Here is a 15,014-nt window from a genome sequence, read left to right on the forward strand (position 1 = left end):
CAGGGACACCAGACAGTGAAGCAGGCAGAGCTATGCTGGAGGTGAGCCTTGTGGGGGAAGCATTAGTTCAGCCTTTGGGGTTAAAGGAGGGAGGCTGGGCCTGGGCCTGGGGGAATTCACACAGAAGGCCCAAAGGTGAGGAAATGTGGCATCTTTCTGAAAATCCTCCATGGGGCTCCCAGGCTGTATTGTGGGGGAGGGGCGAGACAAGGCTGCAGGTGCGCTGGGGCCCAGGCCAGGCCACAGTGATGCCCAGGCCCTGGAAGATGACCTGGTCAGATCTGCAGGTGGCCACTCCAGGACTGTGTGATGGCCAGATCAGGGGGAAGAGAAGTGGAGGCAAGGAGGGAGTTCCCTGGTGGCCTAGTGGTTAGAATACCAGGCTTTCACTGCCGTGGCCCAGGTTCAATCCCTGGTCTGGGAACTGAGATCCTGTAAGCCTTGCAGCAAGGAGAGTAGCGAGTTGAAACACTCTGTGAGCTGGGGGTGGGGCTGGAGAAGGCTGAATAGCACAGAGGAAGCAGCAGCAGGACTGCCAGGACAGGGCGAGTCAGGGAGGGGGCATCAAGGACTCTGGCTGGTGGTCTGCATGGATGAGCCATCCCTCGAGGGGGGTCCACAGCTCCCAGACGGCCAGCTGGTGCACACTGGGCTCCATATAACCCACCCTCTGGAACAAAGTTGTTTCTGTTGCTTTCAGCCCAGCAGGTGGGGACATGATACTGCTGAGGGGGGCTGGCAGCAGGGGCTTATGGGGGGGAGTGTGATTTTATGGCTAGGGCCCTAAAGTTTGGAGCAGGGACGGGGAAGGCAGGATATTGGAGGGGTCTTCATCATCTTTCACGGTGGCACCCCAGCCCCTCATCCCCATCCAGTCACATATTTGTACCCAAGGCTGTCCCTGCCTTATCACCTCCCCACTTGGCTTATTCCTGCAGCCCTGCTTTGGGGCCCTTACTCACAACCACACATACCTGGGTACATGCATGTTTACCCTGCACTTAACCACAAACATCTACCCTCAGTGGGTACACACATGCACACACACACACACACACACACACAGAGCTGGCCAGAGGACAGAATTTCTGAGATCTATTTGTTCTAACATCCCCAGATCCCTCCCCATCACTGAGCATCCACCCGCCATCAATCACTTGGTATTATCCTCCCTCCACCCACAAATACACACCTACCTTGATCAGAGAACAAGAAAGGTCTAGTGTTCTTCAGTCTGGGAAGCTAACTCTAGTGCAGGGCCCTCACCTCCTCCGCGCCCAGATTCTGGCTGTAATGACCAGCTCAGGGATCTCATCCCTCTGGTCCCCTCAGTCTCCAGGCTGTCGTCCCCAGGCCTAGGGCCCAGCCTTCTCCTGACCTGTACCACCAGCTACATCCACAGCTGGGCTGGGCTGTGGGGCAGGGAGGGGCCGGCTTCTCAGCAGTGGGCGTCAGTGAATGGCTGCTCTGAGCCTCTGGAATCCCAAAGGGCCATGGGAGGCTCGTAACAGCCAGGCTGGGCTGCCCTGGACTCAAGGACGTGTGGGGTGTGGTGCCCTGCTGCCTGCCCTCGTCAAATCTGCTCTGTCTCCCACAGACGCTGACCCTGGAGAGATGTCTGCGATATAGGAAGACTCCAAATATGGCCACGCTCCAGTGGTCCCAGAGTCGACCTCACTTCTGCTTTCCCTCTGCATTGCCCCACACCCTGTTTAGTTCTGTGACCCTCAGACCACCTTGGCCACCCATCTGAGGTCTTTCCTGAAGCAAGCTGGAGCTCCTGGAGACTAAAGCAGGGGCTTTCTGCTTCAACAACTATCCCCTGAGCCCGTGCTCCCTCCAGCTGGACTCTGTACTAAGGCCCTGAGCCTGCGAAGATGACCCTCCCCTGGGCCTGAGGAGACCCAGGAGGCCTCCCAGCCTGGCTCTGGCATTGCGGGCTGTCAGCAGACCCTGGCCCTTGGGCTGGGCGGGGTCTCCTCTTCTGCCTCTATCATAAGAATAGTAATAATAATGAAGGTGATAATAATAGCTACCATTTACTGAACACTTACTATGTGCCAGGCACTATGTCAGGGCTGGGAAGGAGCCCGCTTCTGCTCAGGAAGATGGGAACGTAAATAGATCTTTACAGTAACTATAATACAGCAGTGACGGTGGACATCCTCCGAGCACTCACCCTGAGCCAGGAACTAGGCTAAGTGTTCTCCTGGCATCTTCTTTAATCTTTGCCTCATCACAGGGACCAAGCAACTGAATTTTTAATTTTATTTAAATTTAATTTATGGCTATGATATTGGACAGCACAGTTCTGAAGGGCCTGGATTTTATTCATCTCTGGGTCCCAGGGCCTGGTAAGAATTACCCTCATAAGTTTCTGTAGAATGAATGAATAAAAGGAAAAAATGATTGAATGAATGGTGAATATGTGGACCTAGGAACTTCCCCTCTTCGTATTCATTCTCTCCCCTTCAAGCTTTAGGTTCTCAAACTTGGCTGTGCTCTGGTTACCAGGACAACCTGCTGCAAGTCCTAGTGGGTGGGGGAGGGGATCTGTCTGGAGTTCTTCCCCTTCTCTCCTTGCTTTGAGGCCTGAGGACCAGCCTGATTCTAGGAAGAAAAGAGGTGCCTGGGGGAGGGGATAGCACAGCTCTCCCTGGACAGATTGAGTTGGGGGAGCATTTACCGCCCACCCCCACTGGATTGCATTATCTTTGAGATGCAGAAACCCTGAGCTGAAGTCAGGGGTCCTTACTCGCTGGCTTCTCTCCTCTCTGGCCAGTGACTGACTCACTGTGCAACTTCTATCAGATCTCTTGCCCCTCTGGGCCTCAGTTGCCTTTTTAAATAGGAACCAGATGCCTTCATGTGACCTCTTGAAGGTCTGGAATTCCTCCATCTTGCTCTCTGCCAGGCTGTTAGGGCCTTGAGAGCAAGGAATGGGTCTTGTTCATCTCAGTATTCCTGCTGCCCACCTGCCCGTCTCTCTCCTCCAGTGTTGGGGGCCTGGAGGAAACTGCCTGCCTGTTAATTACGCGCTTGGGTTCAGCTGCCCTCTAGTGGCCCGAAGTGGCAATGACCTCCTTGTGTCTGTACACAAGTTTTTTTCCCACCAAAGGAAAGATCGACAGGCCTGAAAGTGGCCTCAAAGGACAGACCTCCACCCAAGCAAAAAACCATTGTGGTGGCCTCCCAGACAAGTGGCACAAGCTCTAGAGTCTCAAACCTTGTTTTGTTACAGCTGTGCGATTTTGAATAAGTCACTTAATCTCTGTGAGCTCCAGTTTCTTCATCTGTGAAGTGGGAATTATATCAGTCAAGATGGGTTAAATTATGTTTCAGTAACAAACAATTCCCAAATCCCAGTGACTTATAGTAACAACTATTTATTTCTGATTCGTGCCTCATCTCCACTGTGGTCTGGGTCCACTGAGGCTCTGTTCCATGTCTCCTTCACTCTGGAACCCCGGCTGATGGAGCAACCGCCTACTGGAGCCGTGTTGGTCTTTGTGGCAGAGGAAGGAGAGAGTGGTGAATCATATGGTAGCTATTAAATGCTTTGGCCTGGACTTTTCTGATCACAACTCATTGGCAAGAACTAGTTGGAGGAAGGTTAACCCTACCATGTACAAGAGCGGAAGAGCCAGGCATACTTGGTGAGCGGCACTGCTGGCCCCCTCACACGGCTGTAAGGATGCAGTGAGAAGTGCCATTGCACTATCCCGCATGCAATGAATTCAGTCAACCTTAGCCATTGAAATTACTGCCTTGTAATTCTGATTTCCCCTTTTATTTACCCTCGTGATTTTCTGTGACGTCCACATCAATTCCAACTGTTTACAGCTGCAGATACAGAGAGGGAAATGGACTTGCCAAGTTTCACACAATGAACCCGTAGCTGGACACCCACATCTCCAGGCTCCAAATTCTGAGCTTCCCGCCCCCCACTTGATGGGGTGGAGGAGAAGGGGCTTTGCCCTCCCAGGGTTCTCTGTAAGGGTGTTGACTGACAGTGTGATGGTCTTTTGAGGGGGCCTGGAGCCGCTGCCTTCCTCCCAGAGCCGGTCTCTCAAGCCTTCCCAAGCCCTGCCCGCTCAGCCAGAGTGGAGAGCCGAGGGGGTAGAACAATGAGAAGCCTGTGCCGCCCTCGGGGACCAGAGTCCGAACATCGCAGCCATTCCTACGCAGGGACCCTACACATTCCCACCTCCTGTTTCCCTGTCCTGGGCCCAGCCCAGATATACCCACCGTATCTTGACAGCAACCAGATGGTGGGAAAGGAAAGCTCCCAGGACTCTTCGAAACCTCCCAAAGCATTTTAAAAACCTGCACAAAACCTGACCCCCAGAAAGCCTCCTAGCATCTCTAAAATCTTTGTCTCTAAGCAGATGGGTGGCCCCTGGCAAGACATAGAGACAGGCCCCACTCCTCCGACAAGCGTGCTTTCAGGGAGGCCCTACCCAGTGCCATGGAGGCTGCAGGCTGAGATAAGAAGATGCCGTCTCTGCTCTCCACAGACATGTGAAAAAAAGTCACAACACAAGACTAGGGCTGTAATGGGGAAAGCTGCTGGTGGGGTCAGGGAAGCCTTCCTGAAGGACGTGGCAATTAGCAGGTCATCAGGTTCTCTCCCTGGACCTACGCCTTACTTGAAACACAACTTTCTGGTTGTTCATGCTCCTCTCCCACCACTTACTTGCCAGTATTCTGTGCTGCAACCACACGACACCACTCACAATTCTCAGAAAGGTCTGGGTCCTCCCTAGCCTCCACGGCTTTGCACTTGCTGGCTCCTCTTCCCTTTACAGGGAAAACGCTTATTCAGCCTTCAAAACCCAGATCAGTAGTCATATCCTCCTTGATAACCCCCTTCCCTGGGATTCAGTTCTATTTTCAGTTTCTCACACATACTTCTCTTGCTAGGACAGTTGTAATTTGTTTACATATCCATCTGTCCCTCCAGTTTGTGAGTTCCTTTGATTCAGGGACTATATTGTCGTTGTCTTTGCATTCTTGGTGCCAGACCTAGTGCCTGGGGTAGAGCAGGTATGTGACATGCCTCTGCAGGGTTCTGGAGAATAGCTGTATTATGCGTGGGATTTATACAGTGCTTTCCTGCCAACTACCCCCTTCGACATTTACCCTAACCCAGTGAAGCAGGCAGGGCAGGAGTGATATAAAAACAACCAGCTTGGGCTTCCCTGATGGCGCAGTGGTTGAGAGTCCACCTGCCGATGCAGGGGACACGGGTTCGTGCCCCAGTCCGGGAGGATCCCACGTGCCGCAGAGTGGCTGGGCCTGTGAGCCATGGCCGCTGAGCCTGCGCGTCTGGAGCCTGTGCTCCGCAGCGGGAGAGGCTGCGACAGTGAGAAGCCTGCGTACCGCAAAAAAAAAAAAAAAAAAAAACAACCAGCTCTCTACAAGAATCTGACATGAGCTGAGTGCAATGCCAGGCACTGGCAGAGGACACTTATCTGGGCTTTAATCATCTGTGATTCTCAATGCCTGGCACACAGAAATGCTTGGTGAACTCAGTTGTCTGTCAGAGCAAGAAGCTCGCCCCCAAAAATGCAACGTATTGTTATTTTTTAAATATTTATTTATGTATTTATTTATTTGGCTGCGCCGGGTCTTAGCTGGCACGCAGGATCTTCGTGGCCATGTGTGGGATCTTCCTTATGGCGTGACGGATCCTTTTTTTTTTTTTTTTAGTTGTGGCATGTGGGATCTTTAGTTGCAGCATGTGAACTCTTAGTTGCAGCACGTGGGATCTTTTAGTTGTGGCCCGTGGGATCTAGTTCCCTGACCAGTGATCAAACCCAGGCCCCCTGCATTGGGAGCATGGAGTCTTAGCCACTAAACCACCAGGGAAGTCCCAAAAAATGCAATTAAAAAAAATTATTTTATTTATTTTTGGCTGAGTTGTGTCTTCATTGCTGTGTGTGTGCTTTCTCTAGTTGCGGACAGCAGGGGCTACTCTTTGTTGTGCGCAGGCTTCTCATTGCAGTGGCTTCTCTTGTTGTGGAGCACAGGCTCTAGGTGCACGGGCTTCAGTAGTTGTGGCATGTGGGCTCAGTAATTGTGGCTTGTGGGCTCTAGAGCACAGGCTCAGTAGTTGTGGCACACGGGCTTAGTTGCTCCGTGACATGTGGGATCTTCCCAGACCAGGGCTCGAATCCGTGTCCCCTGCATTAGCAGGAGGATTCTTAGCCACTGTGCCACCAGGGAAATCCCCCCAAAATGCAATTTAAATGGACAGTTTTATAGGATTTACTATTGCCAGGCCCTGACCTCAAGTTGCTCCCAGTACAGTCCTCTGGCATGCCCTGGCAGATGGAAAAATCTGGTTCCATGGGCACTGGCCTGTTTCTGTTGGCTCTGCTATCTGGGTCAACCCTGCCCCTTGTACAAAATGCTGAGGGCACAGTCTACTGTGTTGCTCTTAACACTGAGACATTTCTTTTTAGTATTTGGAACCAGAAAACTTGTCTTTCACTAACAGTTAATTTCTCCTGCTATCACCTAACAGGAATAAAATGACCTCTTTGTGTTTCCCCTTTCCCTGTGGCTGCCAGGAAGCTCAGAGACAAGTAGTAGTTTTACAGTAGGAGTCAGAGTCAGAATATTTCCTTTCCACCCCCATGTATGTGGCTCCTTCAGCTAAAGCCTTCTTGGGTCCTTTATGGGAGGAGCATGTATAAGTAAACATTTATGTAATAAGCGCTGGGGAGAGCACAGGGAAATGATCCAGGTTTAAGAGCAGAAGGCTTGGGTGAATCCCTTACCATCTCTGAGCCTCAAGCTCCTCCTTGGCAGCCTGGAGTAGGAGACCCTGCTGCAGCTTTTGGACATTGCCAGCTTTCCTGCGATGAAGACTGGCCACTGCCCAGGCCTCAGGTAGTGTCACAGTCAACATCCTCCCTGCTGAGGCTGTGAAGCTGGTAACCTTGAACACCTTCACACTTTAGAGCCAGTATGGCCAGAATTTTTATTTTTAAAGAGGAGTCAGAAAAAGATTTTTATGTGAAATCTCCTGACTTATAAATGTTGCCAATTAATTTGCATTTTTCAGGAATTCCCTGGCGGTCCAGTGGTTTGGGCTTGGTGCTTTCACTCCCAGGACCTGGGTTCGATCCCTGGTCAGGGAACTAAGATCCTGCCAGCTGCATGGTGCAGAAAAAAAAAAAAAAATTGCATCTTTTCAAAGCACTGTGTTGGACAAACCAAACTTGGCTGCTGGCCAGATCTAGTCTGAGGCCTTCCCTGGCTCATCCAGTTAAGCTGAATACATCTCCAATAGGGACTGTCTGGTGTGTTCAAGCTAGGGGCGGGGGAACAGTTTTCATCATTTCTTCTGAACCCTGCCTTCCTTCCATAATATCACAAGAGACCTGACAGTAGGACTCAGCGTCAGGTTCTGAGATGACCTGTGCTCAGGTCATGTTGACTGGTCCAGATGGGCCCTGACCCAAGCTGGACCACAGAGGACCCTGCCCCAGCCTTGGGTGATGAGTTTAAAATGGGCGCCTGACCTAGGAGGAGCCATGAATCCCACCCCTGAGATATTTGTGCTTGCAGCCAGAGAGAGGGACAGGGTAACTCTCTCTCCACTGGCTGGAGCTGTAAGACATAAAAGTTGCCAGCAGTTGGCTGCTACATCTTCCATGATGGGGGGAATCGGGGTTGGTTAGTGAAGTAGGTATACAGAAGCAGGAATAAAAAATGGTTTGAGGGCTTCCCTGGTGGCGCAGTGGTTGAGAGTCTGCCTGCCGATGCAGGGGACACGGGTTCGTGCCCCGGTCTGGGAGGATCCCACATGCCGCGGAGTGGCTAGGCCCGTGAGCCATGGCCGCTGAGCCTGCGCGTCCGGAGCCTGTGCTCCGCATCGGGAGAGGCTGCGACAGTGAGAGGCCCGTGTACCGCAAAAAAAAAAAAAAAAAAAAGGTTTGAGGGGCCTTCCCTGGCAGTCCAATGGTTAAGATTCCACGCTTCCACTGCAGGGGGCACATGTTCAATCCCTGGTCAGGGAACTAGGATCTCACAGGACACTTGGTGTGGCCAAAAAAAAAAAAGAGTCTGAGAAAGAATTCTAAGGGGGTCTGAGTGGCTGGTTCTAGTTGTCCTGAGTCCCTGCTACTTTCCTGTCCTACGGGGCCAGAACACTCCAGAGTCTTTGTGATAACTTCCCCTTCATAATGAAAGAAGTTCATCCCCTCAGGGAAGGGAGCTCAAAATACATTGGGGCTGGCACTGCCAGAGAAACTGAGGCAGTGTGGGACTGGCTACCCAGTGGGTGGTGCTGGTTACCCCCATTCTTGTGTGGGGTGATCTGTAAGGCACTGGAAGGGCCCTGCCCTCCAATGGGTCCTTACAGATCCCACTCACCTGCTCACCTACCTCCGCCACACCCTGCCTGCCCTGGAAGTCCATACTCAGAGCACCGATTCACATGCTCACCAAATTCTGAGTGTTCCTGTCCACCCTCCCCACCCCAGACTCCCAGTCCCAAACCCAGGTGCTAGTAACCCCCTGGGTCACCCCGGGTGGGTCATTTCTCTCCATGCTTGTTTCCTCTTCCGAAAAGCAGTGTCCTCAATCCCTCTGGGTTTTTGCCCAGCATCCCTTCCCTTCCTTTAGGTAACAGCTGCAACCTACCCCCACCCCCTCAGACCATGTGATCAGTAGAGCCAACTCCACCCCTGGCTGCTGGGGTGGGTGCCAGAGCTGCCTGGCAATCAAGGCACCCCCATCCCCTAAGCTCGTAAGCCTTGGGGGCTGACAGGAGCCCACCCCCTGAGGGTTTTGTTTTGTTTTGTTTTGTTTTGTTTTGCGGTACGCGGGCCTCTCACTGCTGTGGCCTCTCCCATTGCGGTGCACAGGCTCCAGAGGCGCAGGCCCAGTGGCCATGGCTCACGGGCCCAGCCGCTCCGCGGCATGCGGGATCCTCACGGACCGAGGCACGAACCCATGTCCCCTGCATCGGCAGGCGGACTCTTAACCACCGCGCCACCAGGGAAGCCCCCCCTGAGGTTTTGCAGGAACAGATGAGTGCTCTCTCCTGAAATCAAGGCACAAGGGCTGCGTGAGCCTGGGACTGCCAGGGCACCTTTGTACCACGTGGAGAAAATCCACCTGAAGGAAGCCCCCAGGGCTTAACAAGATGGAGAGAGAGAAGGATGGAGAGCTGGAGTGACCCAGTGACATCCTTGAGCTCCAGGGTCCAGCTGAGCCTGAGTCCAGAACCAAACCTTATTATTGCAGCTGTTTTCAGTTTGGTCTCTTGTGCCTGCAAGAGTCCTGGGTGGTAGTGTGGTGGGGAAGCTGCCTGGTGGGGGGGGGCGGAATCTCTGTGAGCTGCAAAATGCTCTGCTGGGTCAGAGGTCAGGGCTGTGAGACTCAGAAACAACAGGGCTGGGCCTAGGGTGAGGCAAGAGAGGTGCCGAGAATTGAATGAGGGGGGGCCCTCTTGCCTCACCCTAACCTGGCTCTGCAACACAGCCCCCTGCAATTGCTGGGTTTGCCCCAGGGAGGAAGGGCAGCCTCACCCCTCGAGATGAGAGAAGGCAGCTTTTGCTGTCTCTGACTCCTAAGATGGGGTGTGTGCAAGAGCGAGCCCGGGTCTGGGGTCAGGAGGTCTGGTTCAAACCTCAGCCTGTTGCCCTGTTGCCTTGGCAAGTCCCTATGAAAATGGAATGGCAGCTGCCTCCATGTGTTCTCCCCCTTTCAAGGGGGGGGACTTTTTTCTCTTTTTTTTTTAATATCTTTATTGGAGTAGAGTTGCTTTGCAATGTTGTGTTAGTTTCTGCTGTACAACAAAGTGAATCAGCTATATGTAAGGAGGGGGACTTTTTTTGTGTGTGTGTGGTACGCGGGCCTCTCACTGTTGTGGCCTCTCCTGCTGCGGAGCACAGGCTCCAGACGCTCAGGCTCAGCGGCCATGGCTCACGGGCCCAACTGCTCCGTGGCATGTGGGATCTTCCCAGACCGGGGCACGAACCCGTGTCCCCTGCATCGGCAGGCGACTCTCAACCACTGTGCCACCAGGGAAGCCCCCGAGAGGGAGACTTTTTAAATGGACACACAGCCACCCAGCTCTTCCCAGCCTCCCTTGCAGCTAGGAGTAGCCACGTGACTATGTATTGACTGGTGAGGTGTAAAGGGAAGTAAGAGGTCCAGCCAGCAGGAGTGTCCCTCAAAAGGGCAAGTGGCCCCTTCCACCCTCCCTCCACCCTGCTCCTCGGGACGCCGAAGAGCCCCCTCGGATGGCACCAACCAGGACAGCAGCCCTGCAGCAAGAGAGGAGCAACTCAGGTCCCTGAACACTGCATGGAACTGTCCACCAGGTCAGCTCTGGACAGCCTCCCTACGAACTGTACCGTGAGAAAGAAAAACGTTCTATTTGGTTTAAGGCCCTGCTGTTTTGCATCTCTGTGCCTGAATTTATATCCTAGCTGGTTCTCTACCCCAGGGAATCCAGTTAGTTAGGGGGGAGGGCCCAAGTGCTACTGGTTTCTAGTGGGTGGAACCCAGATATGCTCATCACCCTACCACCCAAAGAATGATCTGGTCCCAAAAGTCAGTAGTGCCACAGCTGAGAAACTGCTCTTTCCTCTTGGAGAGTCAGTGTTCCCATCCCCCAAATGGGGGGATATTGAACTATCATGTTTTTTATGAGGACCCAGTGAGATGATAGACATGATCCTACTGTTAGGAAAGGAGACAGTCCTGCAAAGATAGTCATGGAGTCTTTATTATTGAGATAAATTAAGATGGACGCCCCAAAGGAGGGGAGTGAGCAGGTTGCCAATCTATGTCCAAAAAGGAGGCAGTGGTGCTCCACAGAGAAGGAGGGCTCCAGGGTGGGCTTGGGGCCCCTGGTGCAGTGCAGGACCCAGAGGGGAGGGCAGGGGCTCCTGCCAGCGGTCTCAGCCTTGGGAAAGGGAAGGGATAGGGAAGTCCAGCCGAGGGAGGGGGGTGGGAACTGCTGGTGGTCCCCACACTGCCCACAAAGCTCACCCCATCCCCATCACCTCCCATCCTGCCTGGGGGCCCCCCCTCCCTCTCACACAAACATGCTTCTCCTCCCCTCCGCACACCTGCCCCCAAACGTTCTCTCTCTATATCACACACAGACACACACACACACACACCTCCTTCCTCTATGGCCTCGCCCCTTGCACACCCCACCACACACACTCATCCATGCCAAGCCTGGGTCCAGAGTGGTAGGACTGGGCTGGGCTAAGCTGACATCCCTCCAAAGGGGGCCCTTTCCTTGGGTCAGCTTTGAAGCCTGGCCCATGAAGCTGTAGGGTCGATACCACTGGCTGGAGCGGGGAGCTGAGTGTCACCGAGGATCTGGTAGGGAATTGGGAGATCTGGAGGCTCAGGACAGGCAGGGGCAGCCATGCCTGACGCCGGGTGTAGGGGCAGGAGTGCTGGGCAGCATAAAGGCACTGGGGGGCCATGGGGCATCCCCGGAGCTAGGGAGAGCAAGTGTGGGATAAGCTGGCTTGACCTGGAGAGCAAGTCCTGGGCCATCAGCAGCGACATCTCAAGGCACCCAGGTGCCCCATTTCCCCACAGCCAGGGTCCTCCCAGAGCCCCTCCTCCTGGGAGGAGCCAGGCTGCGAGGGAGAGCCTGGAGGACCAGGGGTTCTCCTCCCTCTGGCCCGGGGTCTCCAGGCCGGGCGGGACGGGAGAGGGCACCCGGTGCCCGCCCCCCACCGCCAACAGAGCCGGTCAACTCAGACCTCGGGGCCCCCGAAGGCCAGGTTGTCGCGAACCATCAGTGTCTTGCGGAGGTCACGGTCCACCAGGGGGCGCTGCATGCGCCACTTGTGCGCTTCCTGCAAACCGGGCTCGAAGTAGTAGATGCAGGCGCCGAAGCCCACCAGGATGAGGACAGAGATGAACAGGTAAACAGGCACGAACCAGTCCAGGAAGTGCGGCATCGCGGAGTCCTTGGCTGCTGAGATACGGTCGGTGAGAACCAGCAGAGAGGCTGCTTATCCCACCCACCCTCCCAGAGGGGGACCCGCAGGCTTCGCAGAGCCAGGAGGTCAGAGCTTCACCTTACGGCTGGGAAGACGGAGACCCTGGAGGGTGAAGGGCAGTGACTCAGCAGCCCCGGCCCCCTGACCAAGCACACAGCTGCCCCGACCACAGGGGCCCACCCAGCTCCTACTCGCCCTTCTACAAGGAAGCTTATAGCTGAGGGCTGGCCCTGGCTTAGTCCCTCAACAGTATGTGTGCCCTCCCGCAAGTTGCTTAACCTCTCTGGGCCTCAGCATTGTCCCCTGCAGAAGGGGACGCTAACAGAGCCTTGTGGGGATTCAGTGAGGTGACTGACCCCTCAGAGCACTCAGTAAAGGACAGCTTGGGCCATGCCTCCTCTGAGCTGCCCCTCCCGGCTCTGACTGTGCATTTGCAGAGGCTGCCACTTGCTAGGCCCCTCAGCCCCTCACAGATGAGTGGGTCCCCAGCCACCCGTGCATCCTGGCTAGGTGTGGCTTAGTGAAAGCATGGTGAACAACCGCCCATCCCTAGGGGACCTGGTTGATATCAACAGGCTCTGCACAGGCTCCCGAATTCAGGCCCATGCCTCATTTTATAATTAGAAGAGTATGGACACAGGTGCCAGTCCCAAAAGACTTGGACATTGGTTTCCACATCCGTAAAATGGGAGTGAAAACAGTATCTAGGTCATAGGGCTGTTGTGACTGTTAAAAGAGTTAATTTACGTAAAATGCTCAGAACCAGTGCCTGGCGCTTACCAAGTGCTACATAGTAGTTTGTTCTTAGTCTCTGGGCCTCAGTTTCCTTATCTGGGAAATGGGCATAGAAGTAGGACCCACTTCTTAGGGTCTCTATGAATGTTTAACGAGACAATGCCTAAGGAGCATTTAGCATCATGCTGCTTGGTGCAGAATCGGCACTCAGTGAATATCAGCTATTGTTATTTCCAGTGTACCAGAGGTAGGGAAAGCAGGAAAGTGGAAGCTAGCAGGTTTAAGGTGCTTCACAAGTTTTACATACACCCAGACTCTTTAGAATGGCCCAAAGATGCCCACATCTGCTCTCTGCCAACCTTGCCAGCCTCATCTCCCACACTACGTGCCATCACAGGGAACCACTTGTCAATCACCTATGTGCATCTGCATGTTATACAGTCTACATCTTTGCATATGCTTTCATTTTCCTTGGAATGTCCTTTGCATTCATGTTCATGTGGCAAACTCCTATACATACTTCAAAAGCCACACCACAGGTTATCTCTTCCAGAAATGGAATAAATCAGGGCCTATTTAACCCACCCTCAGACCCTTCCTGAGGAGTGAGAAAGGGGTAAGGTGAGAAGCCCCACTTCTGCCTGTCAGGCAGGGAGACCACAGTCAGAATGCAGTGACAGACCTTACAAAAGGCCTATGGGGTAGGTGTTACTGTCCACATTTTACAGATGAAGAAACTGAGGCCCAGAGAAGTTCACTAACTTGCCCTGAGTTGCCCAATTGAGAAGTGACAGAGCTGGACTCCAACCCCCCAGTGATGTCCTGAGGTTTGATGGGGAAAATACCTGAACGGAATGAAATGAGCAAAGGCCCACCTTGTCTTCTAGGGAGGGGAGAAAAGGGATGGATGGAATGACCTCCAGGGCAGGCTGAAGAGAAGCTCCAGCTTTTCAGACCTCTGTCTCCAAGCTCCAGCTCCTCTTGTCCCTCTACTGCCAGGTGGGTCTACAAGGTGGGCTGTGACCCCAGGGGAGGGAGAGATGCTGCTTCCCAGTCCTGCATCCACCCAGAGCCCCTCCCCTGCCCTCCAGGGTCCCCACTGGCTGTTCTGAAACACAGTGTCTCAAGGTGCCCTATTCTCCTCATGGAGAAATAAAATGAAGTGTGTGCTAATGACCCAAAGTCAGGGTTAGGGCAGTGTCCTCCTAACCATCTGCCCTTCTGTAGAGCCAAAGAGAGGGTTCAGAATTGGTTGGTGTGGCCTGGGTTTCGGGGGAGGTGGAGAAGGGGACCTACAAGCAGAAAGGCTGCTCCAAACTAGCCTGACTGAGGCCAAGTGATTCGTGCCCCCTCCCCTGGCCCCACCCAGGACCCCAGCCTCCTCTAAGCTTAAACACGAGAATGGGGGACTTGGGCAGAGCAGAAGCCATTTCAGCTGCAATGCTGTGGGCCTGCGGAGCAGTGTTCAGGGTCTCCCAACCTCTCCAGCCCTGTGAACAAAATCCCAGGCATTCTGGGGCAACTGAGGATCCCAGACCTTCTCCTCGCTTCTCAGAGGACTGGCTTAGCTGAAGCAAAACATTCACTGGCCTTCTGTGTGACCTTGGGCCCCTCCTCACCCTCTCTGAACTTCCAGGGTTCCCTGCACAGTGACGGGATGGGGGCAGGGGCTATCAGATGATCTATAAGGAATTTTCTAGCCCGCATTCCAGCTAAAGTCCCATCCAGGACAGTGTGAGGGTTGCAGAGCCCCTCTCCCTGCCTCCCAAGCACCACTCAATCCTCCATCCCGACCCCCGTGCCCGCAGACCCACCTCATGCCCTGCAGATGCCTGTTCCGGGGGCTCCGGGCTGAGCGCACAGCCTCGGCCTAAGCAGCTCAGCGTCGGCCCATGGACTCAGTCGCAGCTGCTGTTCCCAGAGATGCTGCCATCTGCAGCCGCCCCGGGTGCTGGAAGCAGAGAAAGGGCGAGGCCAACGCCCCCTACGGGAGACAGAGTTTCTCAGGCCCAGGGGCTCCGACTGGGCCAGGAGGGGGCAGTCCTGGGCTAGCTCCGGCAGCCTGTACCTCTCCCTGCCCATTGGAGACCCTTCTCTCTGCCCCCCACCCTCAGGATAGCGGGAGGTGGGACCTGCCTTAGCCAATCAGCAGCCTGGCAGAGCAAGGGCTTTATCCTCTGTTGCCCTGGCAACCAGCCTTCTCTTCAGGATCCCTTGCACTGTGCACATGGTACAGAGATGACAGGCAGAGCAGGGTTGGATAAATTCGGGACAAGTGGGAGC

At 54.1% G+C, this 15,014-nt stretch overlaps 1 protein-coding gene across 1 annotated transcript; it reads right to left on the bottom strand.

Annotated features, from left to right (window-relative positions):
* Nucleotides 1-11,747: 11,747 nt before the first annotated feature.
* Nucleotides 11,748-11,954, bottom strand: SMIM45 (small integral membrane protein 45; the record flags this gene model as incomplete). Its single annotated transcript, XM_081249134.1, has 1 exon — nucleotides 11,748-11,954. One exon carries the CDS (start codon nucleotides 11,952-11,954, stop codon nucleotides 11,748-11,750), a length of 207 nt encoding a protein of 68 aa, XP_081105260.1.
* Between the last annotated feature and the right edge of the window lie 3,060 nt (nucleotides 11,955-15,014).

This window comes from Mesoplodon bidens, assembly GCF_964165515.1.
Source record: "Mesoplodon bidens genome assembly, chromosome: 11".
Taxonomy (NCBI): Eukaryota; Metazoa; Chordata; class Mammalia; order Artiodactyla; family Ziphiidae; genus Mesoplodon; species Mesoplodon bidens.